The sequence below is a fragment of the Anomaloglossus baeobatrachus genome, chromosome 4, assembly GCF_048569485.1.
Source record: "Anomaloglossus baeobatrachus isolate aAnoBae1 chromosome 4, aAnoBae1.hap1, whole genome shotgun sequence".
NCBI lineage: Eukaryota > Metazoa > Chordata > Amphibia > Anura > Aromobatidae > Anomaloglossus > Anomaloglossus baeobatrachus.
Window position 1 is genome coordinate 452767823 of NC_134356.1, and position 26167 is coordinate 452793989.

General features: G+C 48.0%; 1 protein-coding gene across 1 annotated transcript in view; it reads right to left on the reverse strand.

Annotated features, from left to right (window-relative positions):
• Positions 1 to 26167, reverse strand: part of LOC142303836 (synaptotagmin-4-like) — a 151276-nt gene that overhangs the window by 78391 nt on the left and 46718 nt on the right. Inside the window, exon 2 of the mRNA XM_075345617.1 lies at positions 2922 to 3784. Within this exon, the coding sequence (XP_075201732.1) occupies positions 2922 to 3784 (863 nt within the window). The remainder of the gene's footprint in view (positions 1 to 2921; positions 3785 to 26167) is intronic.

A 26167-nucleotide genomic window follows, 5' to 3' on the forward strand; every position in this document is an offset into this window, starting at 1 on the left:
CAGCACAGATAAAGCATATGGCTACAGGCTGCAGCCCCCAGCTGTGTGCTTATCTTGGCGGTGTATCAAAATATGAGAGACCCCATGCAGCTTTTTTTTAAATTATTTAAATAATTTTTAAAAAACTGGAGCACTACATCCCTGCACTCCTTGCTCCCCCTCCTGCAGGGATGCGCTGTCACTCACCGCTGCGGCCTTCTCCCTCCATGCTGCCCGGCGTCCCTGCGCTCTTCCACGTGGGTGCCTCCTCCTCCCCCTCCTGCTGCCCCTCTCTTAAAGGTCCAACACACCACTCCTATGAAGTGCCTCTGAGCCCACCGCTGAAAGGCAATGGGTATTTAAGGCACACTCCTACTAGGGGACGTGCCTGTTCTAATTTAGCTAGTTAGTGTCCAGTGCTCTAGATAGTTAGTTGTCAGGTCCCCTTGTCTGTCCTGTCCACCCAGTCCTGTTGGTACCTCCTACCTGTCGGTCCTGTCTTGTTGATACTAGTGTCTGTTCCTGTCCATCCCAGCCGTGCCTCCAGCCTCAGCTACCCCAGTGGCCCTTGCTATACCAGACACTGTGCCTGTCCACCCCAACCATGCCTCCAGCCTCAGTTACCCCGGTGGTCCTTGCTATATCAGAGACTGTGCCTGTCCACCTCGGCTGTGCCCTCTGCCTCTGCCACTCCGGTGGTCCCAGTGTTCCTAGTGACTCTGGCTGTCCATTCTGGCCATGCCATCTACCTCAGCCTTGCCTGTGGCTCCAGCCTTGCTAGTGACTCTGCCTGTTCGTCCTGGCCATGCCATCTGCTTCAGCCACTCTGGTGGTCCCAGCCTTGCTAGTGACTCTGCCTGTCCGTCCTGTCCGTGACATCTGCCCTGGCTAGCCTTGTAGTCCCTGTCTACACTTGAAAATTAAACAAGTAAAAGGGGTGCACAGCCTAAAATAGGGTGATGAGTAAAGCCTTATGGGTGAGATAACAATGTACAAAGAAGAGAAAAAGAGCACACATAATTCAGGCCAATTATCTGTCTACACTTGAGACACAGTCCTGTCTGCTCCTGAGTCTGCCCCTACGCTGGGGGTCAGCTGCCACAATCCCGATCTTAACCCCACAAAAGAGTAAGCCCAGGGTCTCCCTGTGGTTTAGTGGGTTCACTTTTGCTCACCGTAGTACCATCTCTGGTGGCAAGCATTACAAAAACGGTGTGCGGTCCCCCCTAATTTTGATACCCAGGCATGATAAAGCAGACAGCTGGAGGCTGGTATTCTCAGACTGGGGAGGCCCATGATTATTGCCCCCCAGCCTAAAAATAGCAACTTGCAGCCACCCAGAATTCTCATATCCATTAGTTGCAACAATCCCAGCCCTTTACCCAGCTAATCCAGACTGCCCTGGTGCGGTGGCAATTGAGGTAATAAGGGGTTAATGACTGCTCATAGCTGCCACTAAGCCCTAGAATAGTAATTGGAGGAGTCTATGAGACCCCTCCATTACTAATCTGTAAGTGAAAAAAAATAAACACAAACACCAAAAAAATCCTTTATTTGAAATAAAATACAATAAAACACCCTCTTTCACCCCTTTATTAACAGTACACATCCAGTTCCAAAATAATCCACATGAGATCCCACGACAATTCCGGCTCTGCTACATACTGAAGTCACAACGCGCGGGCACAGAACATGTCCATACACAGTGGGCTTCAGACAGAGACTGACTTAGGCTGCTTTCACACTACGTCTTTTTAACATGCGTCCTGAATGTTTTTTTAATGCAGAAACGGATCCAATGCAAATGCGTTTTCATTTCAATGCATTTGCAATGGACTCGCGTTAACATGCGTTCACCTGCGTTTGCGTGCGTTATAGTGAGGATCCAGCGACTTGCAGTTTTTTAACATCTTTCAAAAACGCTACTTGTAGCGTTTTTGAGCTGCGTCCAACTTCTGCAAATTGCTGGATCCTGACTAAACAGCATGCAAACGCATGTGAACGCTGGCGTGCTGATAGGCAGGATCCTGCTTGCTCTACTGAGCATGCACAGAAGCCAGCCCCGTGATCAGTCTATCTCTCTCCTCCCTCTGTCTCTCTCCTCCCTCTCTCTCTGTCTCTCCCCCTCCCTCTCCCCCACCTGAGAGCTGCGGACACTCGTAACCAAGGTAAACATCGGGTAACCACTTATCTTAGTTACCCAATGTTTACGTTGGTAACGTGTGCAGGGAGCCCGGCTCCTAGCAGCTGCAGACACTTGTAACCAAAGTAAATATCGGGTATCCAAGCAAGTATACCCGATGTTTACCTTGGTTACGAGCCTCGCAGCTGTCAGATGCCGGCTCCCAGTCTGGCACGTTTAGTTCCCATCACTCCCGATCACATGACTCCAATGCCCGCCCCTAAACATCCAGTGACAGGATCCTGCAAAGTAACACATGTGTTAGCATGCGTTTTTTGCTGTAAAAGCAGGATCCGCTTTTGCCGCAAAAAAACGTTCAGGACGCATGTTAAAAAGACGTAGTGTGAAAGCAGCCTTAGCCACAGCAATGAGTGGTGACGTATCCCACCTGCGACTGCAGGTAAACTGACCTCAGGTGACCTCATTAAACTCAGTGACCTCCCCTCAGGTCATCGTGTGGATTACAACGGAACTGGGTGTTTGGGGTTAATAAGTGAGTGAAAGAGGCTGTTTTGTATTTTATTTAAAAAAAAAAAAGGATTATTTGGTGTTTTGGTTTATTTCTTTTCACTTACAGATTTGTAATGGAGGATCTCATAAATTCTGAACCGGGTTGTTTCGGGTTTTTTTTTAAATCAGGTTGGACCCGCCGATCAAGGATATCTGCGGGCTCGCCCCCATGACATACTTTTTAGAAATGATAATCACCATTTTAATTCACACAGTGTTACAAAATGGGTACAATAATAAGTATACTGACCTTCTTCAGCTTCGCTTTGGTAATGGACAATTCTTTTGTGAAGCCTGGTGTGGCCTCAGAATAACAATCCAAACCTGCACAGGCAAAAAGCACTTCTGCAATGAAGCCTTCCCTCATTGAGCTTCTGTCACGGGCATACACTGCCAGCCTCAGAGTTTTGTCCTTCAGATTCTCTGGTTTATATCCAAGAAAAGTGAATATCTGTATGCCATCTGAATCCTCTGTTTGCCCAGGGTGTGGCTCCATAAATCCAGGTAGGAGGTAGGCCTTGACAAATGAGTCTCTTTTTTGATACAATCGTTTTGGCAGATTGGAAAAACCAGTCACTGAAACAGTTAATGCTTCATCAGCCAATGAGTAACATAATGTAAAATGCACAAGAGGCTGAGACTTTTGTCTGATGGAAGAGAGTCCATTGGGATCAGTGCAAGACTGTGGCACTCTTACCAGCTGGGCATGATCACCATCTAGTGTACTTAAACCCATAATTGTGCTCCTACGCTTCAAAGCACGCTTAGTCTTTGTTGATAGGTGGTAGAGACTGGGCAGAGACGCCCTGATATGATGGTTCCTCTCAGACATACGGTTTATACCTTGTTGAGGTGGTGATACTCCTTTGGCCCCTCCTTTAGGGTTGATATCCAAAGCTTGATACTGTTGATGCATGGCAATATTAATAGGCTCTGCTAGACTGTCCGATAATTCTAAGTCCCTGTTACACTGCTGCATACAGACTTTGTCTCCACTATCAATGTTACTTGAAGGTTGTTGCTTGCGGTTCTTGTGCCAACAGATGGCACAGCCAAGCAGCATGCAGAAGCATAGAAGTGCCAGACCAGCTCCTAGCAGCACCTGCAAGTGGACTGAGTAGAAGAATTAAAATGTCATAAAAAATACGCCAAAGGTTTTTTCTTATGTATTTTCTTTCCTATGTACTTGTCATGTACATACAAAGATTTGTATACTCATGGTATATTGCATTCATTTTACACTATAGCTTTCAAGATCAGCTTGGTTATTTGCAATAATCATGGTCACGTTTTTGGACATATCCCACAAATAATTATGTGAGAATGTGAGTTCTGGCCACTTAATCTCAGGATACAATATGTAATTTTTGGGGACCATACTACAGTTTAATAGCACCCCCTGAGGAAAGGATCACTGAAACACGTGTCGGGGCTTTGCGGTGTTCTTTGAAATTTTTACGGATCACTTAAGGTATTATTTTCCTTGCAAGTTAAATAATTATTAATAATATTTTATTACATAGGATCATTATACCACAACCTTATTTATATATGACATAGGATTTGGATACTAATTGCACTGTGCACTTTGTCATATATTAGGGATTGACTTTTTAAAGTGATCTTGGCATTATGCAACTTATTTTCCTAGTGAAACCGCTGCTATAATTTATGGGACATTTTTCCTGCCTTATATTTATATGGATTTGTAAGAAATATTTATTCTAATTGTTGAATAAAAATAATATTTTTAATGCTATTTGCACCACCATTTCCTTTATTTATTTAATCCTAACCGATTTTTTATCTGAAGGTATTTTTGATACTTTTGATAAAAGTTGTATAAAATAAAGTCGATTTTGACCATAACAAATGACCATCGGCTTTTTCTGTGTGAAATAAACTCAATTCATCAACTATCTGACAACTATTTGCTATCATACACTGTATGACATGTTGGATTTTACAGTTAATGATGAACACTGCATAATCTGCTAAAAATCCAACATAGTGAATGCAGTTTGAGATGTTTTTTTCTTCCAGTGATGGATGACCAGACCATTTTTGTGTATGGAAACCATAAGGTTCTTACAATGTAATGTCATCACTGGTTTTGTGTTTAGACTTTGTTCACATTTGGTTTGGAAGTTTTTTCACAGATTTAGATAAAAATACTGAAAAAATATGACACAAAATGTCAAGGATCTACTCCTAGGTGCTTAAAGGTTTGTGAATCCTTCATAATTTTATATATTTCTGCATAAATTTAACCTAAAACTTCATCTGATTTTTACACAAGTAGATAAAGAGAACCAAATTAAACAAATGAGTATGGATGAGCGGACCCGTGGATGTTCGGGTTCAGTCAAACTATAGTTAAAAGTTCAGTTCAGTACCCAAACTTGATCCCAACCTCATAGAAGGCAATGGAGACCCTAACTTTATTGCTTTAAAATGGCTGTAAAATGGTTGTAGTAAGAGCTAGGGGAGCTGCAAAAGGAAGCAAACTGGGTGTAAGAGCAGGACAATTGCCCTGCAAACAAATGTGGATATGGAAAATACTTAAAATAACAGAATAAAAAATATAAAAATTAGAATTAGTCTTACCGTTAATTCGGTTTCTAGGACCCTTCCACAACAGCATAGGAGGTTGCCTTTCCACGTCCTAATAGGGACAGGAAGTACAAGAGAGGTTAAAAGCACCCTCCCACCTTCCAATAGCCAGTGTCTTACAAAGAACCCATAGCACATGGTTAGCATGTAATACATTCCAGGAAATATCGAAGAATAGGGAGGGAATTAAGTGCTGTTGTAGAAGGTTCTTAGAAACCGAATTAATGGTAATAATAATTCTAATTTCTCTAGTTACCTTCCACGACAGCATAGGAGGAATACCAACAAATTAATACCTAGGGGGGGACTACAGCCTGCAGGAATTTCCTGCCAAAAGCCAAATCCCTGTTGAAATCCAGGTCCAGGCAATAATGCTTCGTGAAAGTATGTAGTGAAGACCAGGTAGCTGCCTTGCAGATCTGCTCGGGAGAAGCCCCTGGCCGTTCAGCCCAGGAGATAGATCTGGTGGAATGTGCAGTAAACCCAGTCGGTGGTGACAGATGCTGGTTGAGATAGGATTCTTTAATGGCTCGCACGATCCAGTTGGCTATAGTGCTTTTAGCCACTTTTTTGCCATTATTCCGTCCAAAGAGTTGGATGAATAGGTTGCGATCAATACGCCAAGGCGCTGTCAGGTCTAGATAGTGTAAGACCGTCCTTCGAATATCCAAAGAATGGAATACTTTCTCACCTGGAGTCTGAGGATGCTGACAGAAGGAAGGAAAAACAATGGATTGTGAGCGATGGAAGTCCGAGACAACCTTGGCAAGGAATGAAAGGTCCAGCTGAAAGACAATGCTGTCATCCCTGATGGTCAACTATGGTTCCCGGATGGATAAGGCTTGAAGCTCCCCGACTCTCCGAGCAGAAGTAATTGCAACAGGAAATGCAGCCTTGAGAGAGAGATATACTACAGGATGACAGAGGTTTATAAGGAGACCGAGAAAGCCCAGTCAGGACCATATTGAAGTCCCAGGATGGTGTGAGGAATCTCTGTCATGGACAAATTCTACTAGCGGACACCATAAATCGGCGGATCCAGCGATGACTTGCCAGATCCGCATCAAAGATGGAACTGAGAGCCGAAACCTGCACTTTCAATGTGCTGGGCTTAAGGCCCAAGTCCAATCCATTCTGGAAGAAGTCTAGTATTTGGGATAGGTCAGGCTGGAGTGGGTCAGGTGGATGAATACCACACCAGGAGGAGAATCTCATCCAAATTTTATTGTAGATATCGTTAGTACTGTAACTGGTTTACGTTTTTTTGTAAAGTAGCCACAACTTTTTCAGAAAGGCCCTGGGCCCTTAGCACCTGGGCCTCAGAAGCGAGGCAGCTTACTTAAGCCTTTGAGGATCCAGGTGGAATAGCGGACCCTGGGATAGTAAGATGAAGTCTAAACTCAGGAGGACCGGGGCATCGACTTTGAGAGCCATGATCGAGTTGTACCAACTCCTCTTTGGCCACAGAGGAGCTACCAGGATAGTTGGGACTCCATCCTCCCTGATCTATCCAGGGTTATTGCCAGAAGAGGGATAGGCGGGAAGGCGTAGGCCAGACAAAAGGACCAGTCGCGGCAGAAGGCGTCAGCCCCTACCGCGTCATCCCGTGGGTTCAGGGAGAAGAATGTTGCGACCTTTCGATTCCATTTGATGCAAACAGGTCAATCTCCGGAGTACCCCACCTAGCCACCAGTGAGCAGAACACTGCTTGGTCCAGGCTCCATTCTCCTGGGTGAACATCTTGGCAACTTAGGAAGTCCACTTGAAGACTCAAGGACCCTTTTAGGTGGATTCCGGAGAGGGACAGTAGGAATTTCTCTGCCCAGAAAAAAATCCGGGGGACACGGACTTCAGGACGTCGGATCTTGTACCGCCCTGATGGTGGAGATGCGCCATCGTGGTGATATTGTCGGAATAGACTAAAACGTGAGATCCCCTCATGAGATCTTGAGCTGCCAGTAGGGCTTCCTCGACCGCTCTCAGTTCCCGGTAGTTGGAGGATCAGGAGCTCATGGAGCCACTCCAGACACCTTGAAGTGGGATGTTGGCAACCATAGGCATATACCATTAGGTATAACCAGAGGCAACCCCCTCTGGCTGGCATCTGTTGTCAGTGTAACAAGAGGCGTCTGGGTCAATGCAACCCCCACGAGCAGGTTGCTGAGATTCAACCACCAGAGAAGATACGAGGTGAGTCTCCCTGACAGGCGAAATGTTTTGTTCAGGGAAGCATGTAGTCTGTCCCAATGTGACAGGATATGATCCTGAAGACAATGAGAGTAAGCCTGCGCCCACTGGACTCGTGGAATGCAGGTCGTCATTGATCACAGAGAAAAAAAGAAAGCCGCGGAGACACCATCACATGTTTCTCAACGCTTGAACTGGGTGCAAAAACCTAAAAAAAATATGCAATATGTGGTTGTTCCTTCCCGGTGAAAGACCTGGCTAGTTTCCTGCCAGCGTTAAGAAACATGTGATGGTGTCTCCGCGGCTTTTTTGTTTTGTATATTTCCCAGGAGGCATTGCTCTAGAATCACTGCGTTGAGAAACACGTGATGGTGTCTCCGCGGTGCTGGATGTTGATCTCCCTAAGGTCAACCATCCTTACCTATGTAGTCTTCTACTAGGCATTGCTCCCACTAGCCAGTTTTCCTACTCCACACTGATGAGGGGCAAATACCCCGAAACAGCTGTCTGTGGATGGATACCATGTTTTGGCATAGGTGGTTTCCTTGACTAGAGACTGCCTTTCCTGTGGTTGTTCCTTCCCGGTGAAAGACCTAGCTAGTTTCCTGCCAGCGTTGAAAAACATGTGATGGTGTCTCCGCGGCTTTCTTGTTTTGCATATTTCCCATGGGGCATTGCCCTAGAATCACTGCGTTGAGAAACACGTGATGCTGTCTCCGCGGTGCTAGATGTTGATCTCCCTAAGGTCAACCATCCTTACCTATACTGATCACAGAGAAGACATAGCTGCTCGAAGGGTGGGAGATGCTTGCCAATGTAAAGCCGATATCTTGGGAGAATAGGGTCAACTTGTGGTCCTCTGGGAGAAAGGATGCCTGCTTGTCGGAGTCCAACAGCACCCTGAGAAATCGTGTGGAAGCGGGTTGCAGCTGAGACTTTTGGAGATTGGGGATCCAGCCCAAGAATTGAAGGATGCTCAAAGACCTCTCCACATGGTTCCTGAGAGTTTGAGCGGAGGGAGCAATGAGAAGGAAGTCGTCCAAATATGGCACCAGACAGATGCCTTGAACCTGTAGGAAGGCAACTACCTTTGCCATGATTTTTGAGAAAACCTTTGGGGCCGAGGATATCCCGAAGTGGAGTACATTGAAGTGAAAGTGAAGGCCTTCCCCCTTGTACAGAATTGCAAATTTGAAGTACTTCCTGTGCAGAGGATGTATGGGCACATGGAAGTAGGCGTCTTTCAAGTCGATCGTAGCCATCTGGTGATGCAGCCCTATCAATGGAATCGCCGATTTTATTGACTCCATCTTGAAACGACAGTATCGAACCTGTTGGTTCGAGACGTTTCTGACCAAGAAGAGGCGAAAGTAGTGGCATATCCCCTCTTCCTTACTTGGAACCAGGGAAGTGACATTTGAGTGTAGTAACCCCTGTATCTTTGAGTACAGGATATACTGCGCACCCTGTGAGGACAGGGCAGTGACTCGAAGGCCTGGTGGATGGGGAGACCTGAATTCTATTAGGAAACCCTCTGATATGACATTTAGTACCCATTGGCAGCTGGTGATAGTACGCCATTGGGGAATAAAGTCCAAGGGTTGCCCCCCCACCAGAATTGAGTCACTGTTTGTCATGCTGCTGACGCTGCTGCTGGGAAGGGATGAGGATATTTTTCCCCCTACCCTTTTGGTAACCTCACCGACTATACTTCCCTTTTGTAATGCCTGCCTGGATCCACAGACTCAGACGGGCTGTAATGTACAGGATCGAGGGAAGCCACTCACCAAGCAGGACCCCCAGAACCCTGAAACCCTTTAACCCCTATACAGGGATTTGGAATTACACAGGGCCCTGGAGTTCACTACCTGTGGAAGACAGCAGTCCAAGAGAGAGTCAACAGGCAGGGTCAAACCAGGAATTGCAGAACAGGGACAGAATCGGTAGGCAAGGACGTAATCTGAAACAAGCAGAGGTCAAAACCGGATCGGGCAGCGAGGTACAAAAACAGCAGGCAGGAGAGGTAGTCAGAACACAAGCAAAAGTCAGAACACCGGAATCACAAAACAGAACAGGAGCCAGAATATCAGAACTATCTCTGGCAGAGATCAGCAGCCAGGAGGGGAATTAAGAAGGGTGTGGTGTCTTCCCATTGGCTATAGCTGAATGATGGCAACTTCAGCTGGAAGACATACGCCACCTATAGTTAGCCAGTGGTACTGCAGATCCCAAGATAACCCAGCCCAGTGGATTATCGGAGCCTGCGCCCACCGGTGCCGCTGGCATCGACTCCTCTCCCATAACCATCCATGGCAGGAACACGGCGTTGCCTGGTGATTGGAGTAGAGGTCGCTGGAGCGGACTCCAGTGGTGACATAACACCTTTCCCCTTGGGCTGGGAGGTCTGAGGCACAGAGGGACAAAAAGTCCACTTTCCGTGGGGGAAGGGGGGGGTTTGCTTCGAAAGGGCCTTCCGATCAGTTGCCTTATTAAAAATGTTATCCAGCGATCCAGCGCTGGGCCAAACACCGAGTCCTCTTTAAAGGGGAGAGAGAGCAGAGCCTCATTTTGGAAGTGGAGTCCCCACTCCACATTTTCAGCCCCAATGCCCATCTGGCGGAGTTGGACAACACCAAAGTCCTGGCCGCCAGGCGGACTGATTCTGCGGACGCATCTGCCAGAAAACTGGTGGCCTTCCTGAGCAAGGGAAGGGAATCTAGCAGTTCATCCCTAGGGGTACCCTGAGAAAAATGTGATTCCAACGGGTCAAGCCATTTGAGCAGGGACCTGGAGACACAAGTTGAGGCCATATTTACCTGAATCGTAGAATAGGACGCGTTCCAGGATCTTTTCATTATGCTTTCAATTTTGCGGTCCATCTGGTACCTATGTTGGGAAGTATCCTCAAAGGGGAGTGCAGTCTTCTTAGCCAAATGCGCTACCTGCACATCCTCCATTGGGACGTCCCAGTGCATCTCATTTTCCTCTGGGGAAAACCTGTGTCTGAGATCACTCCGGAAGCGTTTTTCAGGAAATTCCCATTCCTGAGAAGTAATATTTAAGATGTTGGCATGGACTGGAAAGCCGACTTGTTTTGTCCATTTCAGGACAGCAAACATGTCATCTTGGACCGAACTAAGGACTTGCTCCTCTTCCAAACCCATAGTGCTCCGAACTGCCCCAATGAGATCTCCCAAATCGTCAGAGGTGAATAAGAATATTCTATTACAAGAGTGTGGGCAAGATGTGACGTGAAAAATTGCATTACATGCAGACTACACCCTAAGGATCAATATATAAATGAGAGAACAAGGGAACGGGTAGTCAAGGTCATCCAACAGACCAGCAAAATATAAGAGACATCAATCACTACTTTTTGCAAAAATATAACAAATATTTATTAAATTTATATAAATAGCAAAAAGTGACATAAAGACATAAACAAGCACATTACAGCCCCCCGAAGAAGACATCGAAACGTGCGCGTCGGGGCACGTTTTGCTCGGGTTCCATCTCCATATCATGGGTGAGTGCAGTACAGGGACTTATTTGATTTGGTGTATTTGAGGTTTGTCACCTGTTTTGACATGTGTAATGCATGGCTCATGGTCTGATTCTCCGGTCATATGATTCTCTATTGTTGTTGTCTTTGTGTGTGCCTACTGTTATTGGGGTGCACACTTAGATACATCGGAGATTGTATTGTTTCCACTGTCCGGAGTCTCTCTTAGACCATGTTCCTTTTCTACTATCTTGCTATACTGCCCCCCTGATGGGAGACGGATCCTTGGTCTGTTATGCTTCAGTGACATCTCCTGTCGAGCCTGATCTGTATGTAATGTGCTTGTTTATGTCTTTATGTCACTTTTTGCTATTTATATAAATTTAATAAATATTTGTTATATTTTTGCAAAAAGTAGTGATTGATGTCTCTTATATTTTGCTGGTCTGTTGGATGACCTTGACTACCCGTTCCCTTGTTCTCTCATTTGAATAAGAATATTCGTAGCTCAGCCCTCCCTGAGGACCAGGCCTCATCAGGTCTATCAGAAGCTGAATCAATATATCTTCCTCATAGTCTGACGGGGTTGTTTGGAGCTTCTTCTTCTTAAAGGGAGGAAAGACCAGATGTAGGGAGGGAGGCTAGTGAGGCTTGTATCGTCTGCTTTACTATGGACCTCAATTCATCCACTAAGGAAGGCTGTTCAGCCCTAACAATCTGGTCCATGCAACTATGGCAGAACCTTTTATCCCAAACCATAGGGAGTTTTTTTTTGCACAAACCGGGCATTTGTGAGATTTTCCAGTCTACCTAGGGGCAACCTTGCCTTCTTAGAAAAAACATTGTACAAGGGAGCCATCAGTAACAGCCTGCTTATCAGGTATAAGGGATCCACCCCCCCCTCCCCCTAGACTTACTGTGGCAAGGGGAACACTGGGCCCTGCAGATGCAGCGGAAGACATGTCAGCACAGTCACCCTTAAGGGGGCTTTACACGTTGCGACAGCACTTCTGAAATATCGTCGGGGTCACATTGTTAGTGACGCACATCCGGCGCCGGTTGTGACATCGCAATGTGTAAATCCTAGGTGCGACGATAAATGATCGCAAAAGCGTCGAAAATTGGTGATCTGTGTAGCGTCGTTCATTTTCCTAATGTCAGGTCGACTGCAGGTACGATGTTGTTTGTCGTTCCTGCAGCTCCACACATCGCTGTGTGTAAACCCACAGGAGCTACAAACATCACCTTACCTGCGTCCCGACGGCAATGCGGAAGGAAGAAGGTGGGCGGGATGTTATTTCCCGCTCATCTCCGCCCCTCCACTTCTATTGGCCGGCCGATTAGTGACGTCGCGGTGACGTCGCTGTGATGCCGAACGCACCTCCCCCTTGAAGGAGGGATTCTTCGGCAGTCACAGCGACGTCGTCGAGCAGGTATGTGGGTGTGAAGCTACCGTAGCGATAATGTTCACTACGGCAGCAATCACCACATATCGCATGTGCGACGGGGGCGGGTGCTATCGCGCAGGACATCGCTAGCAATTGCTAGCGATGTCGCAACGTGTAAAGCCCGCCTTATCGTGGTTCAGATGTCTTCAGGGCAGCCTTTATGTAAAAGGCCTGCCCTCCAGTGTCAGTGTCAGAAAATTGTACCCCGCCTCCCGCAACGGGCCCAATACAGGCCGCCGCTAGGGTTGGCGTGTCAAGCATGCTGTCTCTGCCGAATCCCGCCCAGAAGCGCTGTGCCGCTGGGGTAGCATGTGACCCGGAAGTCCTACCCCCAGCAACACTTCCGAGCACGCAGGACAGTGCGCGCACAGAGGCTGTCGGCAGGCTCATGGAGGTCGCCGGTCGGGGAGCCCACAGCCCACATCGCCCCAGACAGGTTTTGGAACGCTGGAGCAGCGGTCCCCCACCACAGCATAAGAGAAAAAGGACAACCTCTCCATGCCCCATGGGGACAGGAAAGACACTGGCTAATGGGAGGTGGGAGGGTCTTTTTAACCTCTCTTGTACTTCCTGTCCCTATTAGGACATGGAAAGGCAACCTCCTATGCTGTCGTGGAAGGTGACTAGAGAAATTATCATCTTGACCCAGGAGGTGTAGGTTGAGGAGGAGGTGGACGTGGAGGTGTAGGTGGGAGAGGCAGAGGAGGATGTAGCCAGCACTATTTTTGTGTTTTATTTATTTGTTTCTTTATAATTTGGGGAGGCCCTAAAACATTGAGAATGGCAAATTGAACGAACAAACTGCGGTGGAGTATAACAATAGCTGGGTGCTGTTGGTATACTTTGTCTAGTCAGCCAAATGTTTGGATAAGTGCTATGGAATTCACATCTGGTTCATTTTAATGAATATGAGCTTGCCCACGTTGGCCATTTTCTGGTGGATTTTCCTGTCTGTGATCACACCCCCTGCTGTGCTAAACATAGGTTCTGACAGTACATTTTCCGCAGGGCAGGCCAGCACCTCCAAGGCGTAAAGAGCCAGCTCAGACTATATGTCCATTTTGGAGACCCAGAAGTTAGGCCCATCACTCAGTACGTGGAGATGTGTGTACACGTACTGTACTCTTCCACCAAGTTGTTGAAATGCTACCTCCTGCTAATTCAGATTGTATCAGATGGTGGTGCCGGATGTTGTGGCATTCTGAGGAAAGATTTTCCAGATTTCAGCCAAGCTATCCCTCCTGTCTGAGGTGGTACCAGTGGCCCAGTAGCATTGATTACCATATTTTTCGGATTATAAGATGCACTATTCCTCGGAAAATGAGGGGTGCGTCTTAAAACCCGAATATAGCCTACCGGGAGGTGAATTGGCGGGGGGGGTTTCTGTGCTGCTCTGTGTGCGGGTAGCCGGCTGCCTGTCAGTGCCGACGGCCAGCTGCCTCTCTGTCCTGGCAGCTGGCTGCCTCTCTGTGCAGGTGGACTGCTGGCTGCCACTCTGTGCAGCCGGGTGGCTATGCGGACTGTGGTGGCTAGGCGGGGGGGTGTCTGTCCGTGGTCCTGACTTCAAATGATGGTGTCTGGAGTCAGCGTGTGCGCAGATGGAGTTCTTGAATGAGAGCTCCATCTGCGCACGTGACGATCCGGGCGCCATTTCTTTGAAGGCCGGACCGCAGACAGACTAGGACAATCGCTGCACCGGCCTGCTCCACCACAAAGCCACTGCAGTTTCCGCTGCAACCACTGACCAGCCACCGACACTGCCACCACTGACCCACTGCCACCACAAACCTGCTGCCGCCACCACTGACCCGCCACTGCCACCATTGACCCACTGCCGCCGCTCCCACCAATGACCCGCCGCTGCCACCACTGACCCACCGCCGCTGCCAGCATAGCTTCTGCCTTCTGTGACCCCACTCCACCACCGCTGCCGCCTCCCTCCGGTAAGACAACACCAGAGTATAAGACGGACTCCACAATCAAGAGGGTAGAAGGGTAGATGGGTAGGAGAGTGGATGGTGAAGGTAGTTGTTTGTCGTCACACCACCTACGGTATGCAGCCAGGGATTTAGCCGCCACTGCAGTCGCTGTCCTTTGGGGCAGATGGTGATGTCGTAGCTGAGATGGTTTTGCTCCCCGCAGATGGAGCGGGCCCCAGGGAGGATGCTGGAGGTAGTAGTCTTCAGGGGACTTGGCCATTGGCGCTGAAGCTCAGGGTGACGGTACTGGCAAAGAAGAGACTCAGTCAGCGGCCGCGGTTCAAGGTCTTTTACTCACAGTCAGTCTGCAGCCCGCAGAGTCACGGTCACCTGCCGTGATGGGCTTCGGACGATCCCGGATCCAATGGAGGTCAGAGCCGGTGCAGTAGTCAGTGGGCCTTTCCTGAATACGCCTAAGATGTTGGATCCCCATGGCATGCAGCTTCTTGGGAACCCCGGATCTTGATAGCTACTTCTTCAATCCCGTGTGCAGGTAACTGGGCTTCTGTTGGGCTTGACCTTGATCACAACACCAGACCCTTTTTGCCACCGGGCTTCGGGAACTTTGGGGTGGCCGGGGAGGCTCAAAACGTCCCTGTCCTGGAGTATATGCCCCCTAAGGGCTCTGCACCCTTCCTGGCGCCAGTCCCAGGGGAGCTGAGAGGCTCACACCCCGCCAACCGCTTGAAACTCCCATGTCCCACCAGAGCTACCGGTAAACACGTCCTCTCCCTTCCTCTCCTGCTGGAGAACTCCTCACTGCTGTATGTGACTCCTGACTCCCCCTAGAGGCTGTCTCTCCCTGACCCTGACCCTGAGTCCCAGTTCCAGTGGATCTGGGAACCCCCTAAGTGTGGTGGCATCTAGACCCGACCCTGGCCCAGTCCGCCTTGGGAAAGGCAAGCCGGTTAAATGTATGATTGTGTGTGGTGAGGAACCGGTACCGACCTCCTCCAGAACCAGGATAAGCGCTGCACCTTAAAGGAGGTGCAGTACCCTGTGGCGACCGAAGCCTCAGGGGCGCCACACTTGTAGCGGGCATGCTTGTATTCGCTCATGTGTGCCAGGCTTTCCAGAAGCAATGACAAGGTGTCCTCAGTGGGAGCTGTATCTGTGTCTTCTGTATCCTCCCAACCATGGACCAGTGATGCCAGTGAGCTGTTTTGAGTGCCATCCTGCAGTGAACATGGTTTCTGCTCCTCCTATTCTTAATCCTCCAAAAGTGTCCCCTGGCTATACAGTTGTGTACCCGGGCACTGTTGGTACAGGAACCCACCCTCTGAGCCATGTATGGACAACTGGTCTGATAAATGGTGTGAATAGTCCCTGTTCCTCATCCTCATACCTCATACCAACACCTCATCCATCATCACCTGAAGCATACAAGTGGGATGTTAATGCTGATGATGTCGTCATCAGCTCTCGCCATTTTCGTGGTGTAACACAGTGCAACACGACACACACACGTTCCGCCTGGAGCCCCAGACGTTGGTCGTGATGTAGTGTTGTTCCAAAGAGTGACTCAGCCATGCATGCTGCAGCTGAAACTCCATTATTGCCTGTTGCTGCTTGCACAGTCTCTCCAGCATATGCAAAATGAAGCTCCACCTTGTGGGTACGTCGCATATGAGGATCGGGAGTACACTGCAGCGCAGACAGATTATCATCAAGGTGAGAATGCAGAATAGTGATGGGCAGTCCGGCTCTTTTTGGTGATCCGGTTCCCATGGCTCCACTCACCAAAAAGAGCCAGATCTTTCAGATCGTTCTTGGCTCCTTATTAAATGTGTTCACCGCAGGTGAACACATATTTAAGATTATAGTAATGCCGCCAAAACCCTGCTCACCCGCGGATAAACCCCGGCCACTTATAAGTGACCAATTAGATTGTTGAGTAGGCGGAGTTTAGCCTTGGGTGGGCGGGGTTTCAATGACGAAAAGAGCCGTTTAGAGATTTTAGTGGCTCTCACTGGTGATCCAGCTTCTGTCGGTCACAGCAGGGAGCCGGATCTTTGTGTCAGATTGTTCACGACTGACACATCACTAATGCAGAAGGTGTGCAGACGGCCTGCACTTTCTGCAGCAGCTCTGACATTTTGGGTTAATTTTTCAGTTTGCTCTGCACCACCAAATTCAGCACATGCATCAAGCAACGTATCTGCATCAAATTGGCTGGGCACAGAGCTGCTACAAGATTTTGCCCATTACCTGAGCCAGGTTTGAGGTTCAGCGGCACCAACCCCTCATCTCTGTTGTTTGATCCCTGTCCACCACTCCTCGTGGTATGGGATTTTCCACTGCTGAAGTTGGTGGTGCAGGTGGGACGCTGACAGGCAGCATATAGAAAGGGGAAACAACACTGACAGAGAAACGTTCAGTAATCATCGGTGGTGGTAGGACATGAATGCCTTCCGCCTCAGGCCCAGCCACCACGTTGTAGCACCCAGGGATATGGGGGTACTCAGTTCTGAGCAGAGTCTCTATTCGGAATGTCACGGTGGTGGCCGTTGCCCGGTTCCTTGCCCTGGGCCCTTTTTATAATGGGAATATTTACAGGGGATTATGGAATAAAGTTTATACGTGACACCACTTGCAGTGTTGCAGCCAGTGCCACTACAGAATGTCTCTATTGGGGCTGATGGCATTAGCAGCTAGTATTGTAATCCCTCCGCAAGTAGGGCTTTGCCCCAGCAGGTGTATGATGCAGTAGGCGTCGGAAGAAGGGAGTCCAGACAGGTATTCAGTGCAAAAAAACAACCTCTACTCAAAATATTGTGTTTTGCAAAGTGTGCACAGTACCAACATTCCAAACTGTACTATTAAAAAATGAGATTTTTGGCAAAAAATTGCAATTTTTCGAGCTACCTCGCCACGTCATGGCAAATCTTTTTTTTTAGGTATTCAGTGCAACTGGTTTACTCACTCAAGATGTTAACTGGTTGCCTGAGGCTGGCTGGTTTCGCCTCCAGGCTCCCTTCGTCCCAGTGCCAGTCTGGTTTCTCTGGTACCTTCTTCCCCTGCACCTGTCTCTGGTAAGTGGGTTCCCGTGGTATAGACCAGTGGGGGTCCCCGTTCTGTGGTTTGTCCACTTCTGTCCGCCTGACGGTAGCATGAACCCTGTGGGGTTGGAGTCTCTGGTCATGTCCCCGGTTCTCCCTTTGCTCCCTTCAGATTCTTTAGGGTCAGCAAGGTCCTTGATGGTCCCCTTTGCTGTGCAGGTGTTAACAGGTCAGCTTGAAGCTTATTCCTGTCCTAGGGTCCTGTACACCGTCAGTGCATAGTTCCGGGAGTACTCCATCCGTACTTCACCGGCAACCACTTCTCCTGGGTACCAGGTCACCGTTAACCTGAGTCAGGGTGTCACTTCACTTCCATCTTCACACTTCTATAGTCACTACTCGCCTGTACCCCGCTGATGAAGCATACGCGATACGCGCGTCCGGGACCAGGTAGTTTCCTCACCTATATCTGACTGGCAGTGTGCATCCCCTATCCTTACACCATGGGTAAGTGACTGAAAATTAATGAGTATGTAACTGAAATGTAGTTACACACCCTATGGTGTTTCTCCATGTTATATATACTGGTACTTGACATTTACTTGTGGTAATGTTCTGAGTTACATGGAGTGGATGTGGGACAGCACCTATTGGTTCTTTTATGGTTGGTGTAACAACATCTGACTTGTTGCCTCATTTTCAAACTTTATGGAGATTGACTAATTTTTAGTTGTATGTATGTTCGAAAATAAAATGTATTGTATGTATTGTAATGTAAAATGTATTTAACTGACTATTTGGAGTAGTTTCTATACTACATTAATCCAGACAGGGATTCCTATGAAAATAACTATGATGATTTTGAAAAATGATATGTATCCCTTGTTGTCTATGACCTATTTGATAGTCAATACTCAACTGACTACTCTCCACAGTCTGCCCCTCCCACCTGGTCAACTAGTGGACTGGATTGGCTCCACCACTAGGCGGCCATCCATTGGTCCCACCCTAGCTGGGTGCCATTGTATGGGGGATTTTTTGGGGAGAACTGGGATTACCTGGGTTTTTAGCGTTACCAGCACTGGGGTTCTGGGTCCCTAAAGGGGTAGGCCCTGCATCCTGGTGGGGATGCAGAACCTTGTAGCACCCTGATGGCTTCAGGGGTGCTACATTCCCCCTTGGTTAATTCCAGAACGTCCTCAGGCTGCAAGGTAAAACTGGTTACACTTTTATTTTTTATTTTCAGGACATTTCAAAACATTAATATAACTGGTCATCCCACACAGGGGAGGTGCATCACATTAAATATTGCAAACCTGGGTATCCCTCCCTGCACTCACCACCCAAAGATTCTGGTCCCAGAACCCTTCTAAGAAGGCAGGTCACCGGTTTCGCTGGTGATCAGGTCTCGGCCGCCTCTGCCGCAGACCTTTCCTGCACCCTGCCTCTCCTGTTGGTGGCGCTCGCAGCAATGTCCGCTGGATGGGTGTACCCTGGTGGGGCACAACTGGTGAAATTTTTGAACAATATACAAGTTTGTGTTGGCTACTGCCAATCCTGCAGCCTGGATCCATTTTTTTATATTAAAGCATTTAAAAAACTGGTAACTTTGCAATCTGGGACAGTCCAATGTTCAAAACAACAACAATATTCAAAGGCAATTTTACTCAATGTTACATCTTTATTTATTTACATTTGCTTTTGTACATTTTACTTCGTGTACCTGAGCGGAGCTTGACCTAGGTTGGTACGTGTAGACCTACGTAAACCTGGTGTGTCAATTTGCCTCTGCAGTGCTCTGGTATCTGGCGTTTGTGTCACTCTAGTGTTTCTAAGTGAAGTGAGTGTTTGTCTGTCACTTCTCAATTTTCTAGGTTGAGTATATTGAAGTGTACTTTCTGTAGGCTTTTGTGGGGTTGCTACAGCTGGTTCTTCATCTGAAGTTGGGGTTACTTCCTCTTGGATGATTTCTTGATGGATTTCTTCCACTTGTTGTGGGAACATCAACACTGATACAAGGATTGCTCCATTATATTGAGGCCACTTCTCAGGAAAATCTCCAAGTATTGTGTGTATCACCTTTTCTTTTCGTTCTTGCACTTCAGGACTACTGGGAATCTCTTCTTGAGGTTTGAGTTGTTCTGGACATTTCTTTAAATGGTCCCTGGATCCTGTAGATGTAGTTTTTCCTTGATCTTTGATAATTACACAAGTTTTCTTGTTATCTTTGTTCGAGGGTAACCCTGTGTAACGTTCTGCTTCCCATTGATCATCGAGTTTGTGAATTCTTCTCTTTCTTTTCAGTACTATTTCTCCTGGTACAAAGGGAACAGCTTTTGCTTTCTTGTTAAAGTATTTTTCTTGTTTTTCTTGACTCTGGTTCAAGCTGTTCTCAACACATTCTTAGATGTTCTTGTACTGCGCTTGACGAGTAGTATTCCAGTCATTTTCAGATTAATCCAGTTCTGGTATGATGGCTTCCATTTCTAAATCAACTAGTAGTCTTCCATGTATTGCTCTCATAAGATAGGCTGGTGTGCAGTTTATTGAACTTACTGGGATGTTATTGTAGATATCCACTAGGTCTAGTAGCTTCTCAGGCCACAGATTTCTTTCCTCTAGTGGGAGAGTCTTCAGTAATTCAATGACAATCTGGTTCATGCGTTCACACATGCCGTTGATTTGTGCATGGTACGGAGTAGTGCGAATCTCTTGCATCCGTACAGGTTGCAGAACTCCTGGAATATCTCAGCTTCAAATGCAGGTCCTTGGTCTGCTAATACCTGTTCAGGGTATCCATGTGGTGTACAGAAATGCGCTTGAAAGGCCTTTTCTGCTGTTCTTGCTGTTAAGTCCTTAACTAGGATGACCACTAAGAACCTGGAGTAATAATCTACTATGGCTAGGGCATAGGTATTGCCTGATCTACTGGGTGTCAGCTTCACGTGATCCAGGGCTACAAGTTCCAAAGGCTGTTTGGCAACAATGGGCTGCAGTGGCGCTTTCTGACTGTTGCGATCTTTCCTTCTCAGTGCACAGGGACCACAGTTTCTGCAGCAGTTTTCTCTGGAGTTTCTCATTCCAATCCAATAGAACCTGTCCCACAGCAATGCTTCCAATTTCTTCCAGCCAAAGTGTCCTGCTCGATCATGGTAAGCTTCTAACAACATCTGGATGTAGCTTCTGGGTATGACCACTTGACACACACTTTCATGAGTCTTAGGGGCACTTTGCACACTACGACATCGCAGCTGCGATGTCAGTGGGGTCAAATCGAAAGTGACACACATCTGGCGTCGCAGTCGATATCGTAGTGTGTAAACCCTTTTTGATACGATTAAGGAGCGCAAAAACGTCCAAATCGTATCATCGGTGTAGCGTCTGTCATTTCCATAATTTCGGAAGGACCGATGTTACGATGTTGTTCCTCGTTCCTGCGGCAGCACACATCGCTGTGTGTGAAGCCGCAGGAGCGAGGAACATCACCTTACCTGCGTCCTGCAGCTCACGCCGGCTATGCGGAAGGACGGAGGTGGGTGGGATGTTTACGTCCCGCTCAGCTCCGCCCCTCCGCTTCTATTGGCCACCTGCCGTGTGACGTTGCTATGACGCCGCACGACTCGCCCCCTTAATAAGGAGGCGGTTCGCCGGCCAGAGCGACATCACAGGGCAGGTGAGTGCATGTGAAGCTGCCGTGGCGATGATGTTCGCTACGGTAGCTATCACCATGATATCGCAGCTGCGACGGGGGGCGGGGACTATCACGCTCGACATCGCAAGCATCGGCTTGCGATGTCGTAGTGTGCAAAGTGCCCCTTAGGGTTGGTAACACTTCTGCATAGTTTACCTCTGTGGATGCATAACCTGCTTCTTTCTTTCCACAATTGTTGAGCTTCAGGTGGAGCATCAGGTCCTAGATGTGCATCTGGTTGAGTGATCAGTTCCTTGACCAACTTCACAGCAGGGTCACCATCCTGAGTCTCTTTTCAATCGGTTTAAAGGATACCTGCGTGCAAAATGGCCAGCCTTGTGGCAACGACGGCAGATGGGTTGTCCAGATGGATCGTAGCGGTCACTGCTCCTCCCTCTGGTTGATGGGATGCTCCTATCTCGCATCCAGTGGACGTCCTCAGGGCAATCAGCTAACTAGATCTTTTCCAACAGCTTGGATTCCGGCTAAATCTGATCACTTTCAGGATCCTAGCAACGTCCTTGCTCAGCTGCCGTACCTGGGAACACAAGTCAATTGGAACACCAGGGGGCGCAGCCTGCTCATTAGCTGCTGCCACAGTTATGGAAGGGGGTTCCATCCGTACTGGTGATGTACTGGTTTGCCAGAACTGGGGAACAGAGTCTGTGGTTGCAGGGGACTACAGGGCTTTTATAGCTCGGTCTTTTAAAACATCAAAGTCTAAGTTTGGGTGTTCTAGGGCTTAGGTAAAAATAGAAAGGTTAAAGCTCACCAGTTAGTTGTTTGATTCAAAGCTGGATTGAGACTCCTGGACGGTGCTTGGTGGACAAGGGAGGCTGCAATCAATCAAGACAGGGGGGAAATCCAGCACAAAAACGTCCATAGAAGCAAAAATTTGAGGAAGATTAAAAAGTCATCTTTAATCCTTAGTAATTAAAAAACATGGTGAGTATAAAAACTCCGATGATTTATGCGTTTCAGACTTCTCAGTCCTTAGTCATAATCATCATGATGATAATCATCATAGTCATAATCATCAGGCGCCTGCATTTCTCGCGGGACTTGAGCACCTCTAGGAACTTTCGGGTCAGGTCACTTAGCACCTCCTGACGAAGCGAGAGGCGAAACGCGCGTCGAGGTGCTGGGCGTTGTGGTCCGACAATCTGGGTCCCCTTTTCTGACACCCTTCAGCCTATACGGAAGGTCCCTTGGCTCATTCTGGCCTTCGGTGTATATGTATTATCTTTTCCTGAGTTCTTATATTGATGCCTGGATAATATAATATTGCTCTATATCATGTAAAGTGATTTAAACTTTTTTGATTGCTGTTATCCATGTCTCTTCTCTCACTATTATAATTATAGGTTAGGGATAAGTGTCCAAGGTTGACTATATACCTGTCTGTATGCACTTGCACTTTATAGGATTGCTGTGATAGGCCTTTTGGGTTTCATTATGTGCTGTTGGCACCCAGATGCCTCTATATGATTGTAATTACATTTAATTCTGATTATGTCTGTTCCACAATGCACCAGTTTGGTTGTGTATGGTTTTATGGGGTAGGGAGTTTTTAATATCTGTGAGGCTCGGCACTTTATGAATTTGTAATGAATTTCTTGATGTAATAAAATATGATGAACCTTTTTTAAAAACACACATGTGTTTGATACATTATTGAATATAATTATGCTCTGCAGAACTCTGTTTTTTGGTTTATACACTGCCTTCTTCCGCCCGCGCTTAAAGGAGTCGTGGGCGGGGTTTCTTTTTGCGCCTTTTGGTCTGCTGTGGCGCAGCGATTTTTCAAACAATAAAGTTCAGTCCATATAACACAACTTTTAAGGCACACGTCACCCGGTTTGACTGAGTCCAGTTCAATCCTGTTCATGACGCCAGGAAAAAGAGTTGTAGCACCCAGGGATATGGGGTACTCGGTTCTGGGCAGAGTCTCTATTGGGAATGTCACAGTGGTGGCCGTTGCCCGGTTCCATCCCCTGGGCCCTTAATGTAATGGGGATATCAACAGGGGATTATGGGATAAAGTTTATACGTAACGCCACTTGCGGTATTGCGGCCAAGTGTAGGGAGCCGCCGCTGCAGAATGTCTCTACTGGGGCTGATGGCATTGGCAGCTAGTATGGTAATCTCTCCACAAGTAGGGTTTTGCCCCAGCGGATGTATGGTGCAGTAGGCGTCGGAAGAAGGGAGTCCAGACAGGTATTCAGTTCAACTGGTTTACTCACTCAAGATGTTAACTGGTTGCCCGAGACCGGCTGGTTTTGCCTCCAGGTTCCCTTTGTCCCAGTGCCAGTCTGGTTTCTCTGGTACCTTCTTCCCCTGCACCTGTCTCTGGTAAGTGGGTCCTCGTGGTATAGAACACTGAGGGTCCCCGTTCTGTGGTTTGTCCACTTCTGTCCGCCTGACGGTAGTGTGAACCCTGTGGGGTTGGAGTCTCTGGTCCTGTCCCCGATTCTCCCTTTGTTACTGAGTCTTCGGATTCTTTAGGGTGAGCAAGGTCCTTGATGGTCCCCTTTGCTGTGCAGGTGTTAACAGGTCAGCTTGAAGCTCTTTCCTGTCCTAGGGTACTGTACCCAGTCATTGTGTAGTTCCGGGGGTACTGCACCGGCAACCACTTCTCCTGGGTTCCAGGTCACCGTTAACCGGAGTCAGGGTGTCACTTCACTTCCACCTTCACACTTCTACAGTCACTACTCAACTGACTACTCTGCACAGTCTGCTCCTCCCACTTGGTCAACTAGTGGACTGGATTGGCTCCACCTCTAGGCAGCCATCCATTGGTCCCACCCTAGCTGGGTACCATTGTATGGGGGATTTGTTGGGGAGAACTGGGATTATCTGGGGTTTTAGTGTTACCGGCACTTCCTCTTTCTCTTCAATGTTTGAGAGATAAATAGATGAACGCTTCCACTGGACCATGTGAAGATGCTCGGAGACATTGCTGGTGGTTCTATCACATCCTCTCTTAAAGGGGAACTAGGTAGCTCTGTTGCTCTGGAGCAGGAGGAAGAGGCTCAGACCGCAGCAGCAGAGGGAGCAGGATGATTCTCAGATCTTTCCGAGTTTTACAGGTGTGTACTCCACTACAGCTCGTGTTTTGCATTCAGATGCCTCATCATGCAAGTGGTGCTCAGGTTAAGAACATTTATGCCATGCTTCAGACACTGATGGCACAGCGTGCAAACCACCCCTCTCTTGTCGTCAACACATTGCCTGAAGAAATGCCACACAAGGGAGCTCCTTTGAGCTGGCTTTGGTGTACTCAGTTTGTCGCCACAGTGAGAAGTACTGTAGCAGCCGACATACTGGCTAGGGGCTGCCCGCTGTTCTTTTGCCCCCTGCTTCCTCTTTTGCTGTTCAGCTACTCTTCTTCCGAACTGAGCATGTAACTCAAATGATCTTCACCCCATGTGGTGTCTAGGACCTCATGAACCCCTGCATTAGCTTCATCCCACTCTTTACCCCCTCCCTTCTTGCCGGTCTGCACAGAAAGCCGCAGCAGTTTGCACCTGTGATTTGATATCATCAGAGATGTGCTGCAGTGGTCTGCTGACCGTGTGAACAAGACTTCCCACGTACCCATCCTCAAACACAAGTGGTTTGGCATTAGTGCACTCAATTTCCTCTACTTCTCTGGCAGGGCCAGGTGGATGACCCTCAGAACTCCAGCCAGTGGAGTCATCAAAAAGCTGAAGAGACTGCTGCATGACTTGGAGCTTAGACTGCTTGGCTTGGCTGTGTTGCAAGGGGGTGAGGTGGAAAACAGATGGCCAAGGGCCATAGATGCAAACTCTGCCCTTTCAGTAGAGGACTAGGTGAAAGACAAAGTGAAGAAAATGGAGGTAAGCTCAGTAATACAATCTAAAACCACCTCTAGTTGTTTTGGCCTTACCATTTGTCCAGCGGTATTCAGGCCTAAGAAATTACTCAAAGTCTTGTCACCTGCATGCACCCAAGGAAGGTGTTCATTTGGGTGAGTAGCAGGCATAGATCGACCGAGTACTCTCCCTGCAGCAGCTACAATACAACCACCAGCAACACTTTGATCCTTATTTGATGCGCTCCTCATTCTTTGCACTCCAAAAACGTGCACAATAGAGAAGTGATAGTAACCAGATTATTACACTGTTAGGGCACTCTGCACCAGGCTTTGATAAGGTACTCTGTACCAGGCTCTGTTATGGCACTCTGCACCAGAATCTACTAGGATACGCTGCACCAGGCTCTCCTAGGGCACTCTGCACCATGGTCTATTAGGGCACTCTACACCAGGCTTAGAACAGAATAGCGGCACCACGCATGATCCAGTGTTTAGACAGGGTGTGTCACATGGTGCGCTAACCAATCACAGACATGCCAATACTTGGCAAGGCTGTGATGGCTCCGGAAGTGCCCAAAGCAGAAAAGCTTGTTGATTGACTACGCTGCAGCCTTTCAAACTTCATTTGGCATGTAAACGCGAACTGTACAACACACTTCCACGAGAAGTCTGTGTTCGGACTTCATCAGACACTAAAAGGCACTTTACACACAGCGATATACCCGCCCCCGTCGGTTGTACGTCACAGGCAAATCACTGCCTGTGGCGCACAACATCGCTTACACCCATCACACATACTTACCTGCCTAGCGACGTCACTGTGACTTGCGAACCGCCTCCTTTCCAATAGAAGCGGAGAGACGGAGATGAGCGGGACGAACATCCCACCCACCTCCTTCCTTCCTCATTGTGGGCGGCCGGAGGTAAGGTGATCTTCCTTGTTCCTGCGGTGTCACACGTAGCGATGTGTGCTGCCGCAGGAACGACGAACAACCTGCGTCCTGCAACAGCAACGATAATCGGGAATGGAACGACGCATCAACGATTAACGATAGGGTGGGTATTTTTGATCATTAACGGTCGTTCGTGCGTTTCACAAGCAACGACATCGCTAACGAGGCCGGATGTGCGTCACGAATTTCGTGACCCCAACGAAATCTCGTTAGCGATGTCATTGCGTGTAAAGCGGCCTTAAGTGTCAGTCTCATCAGTACAAATGCTTTTTTGCTTTTCAAATGA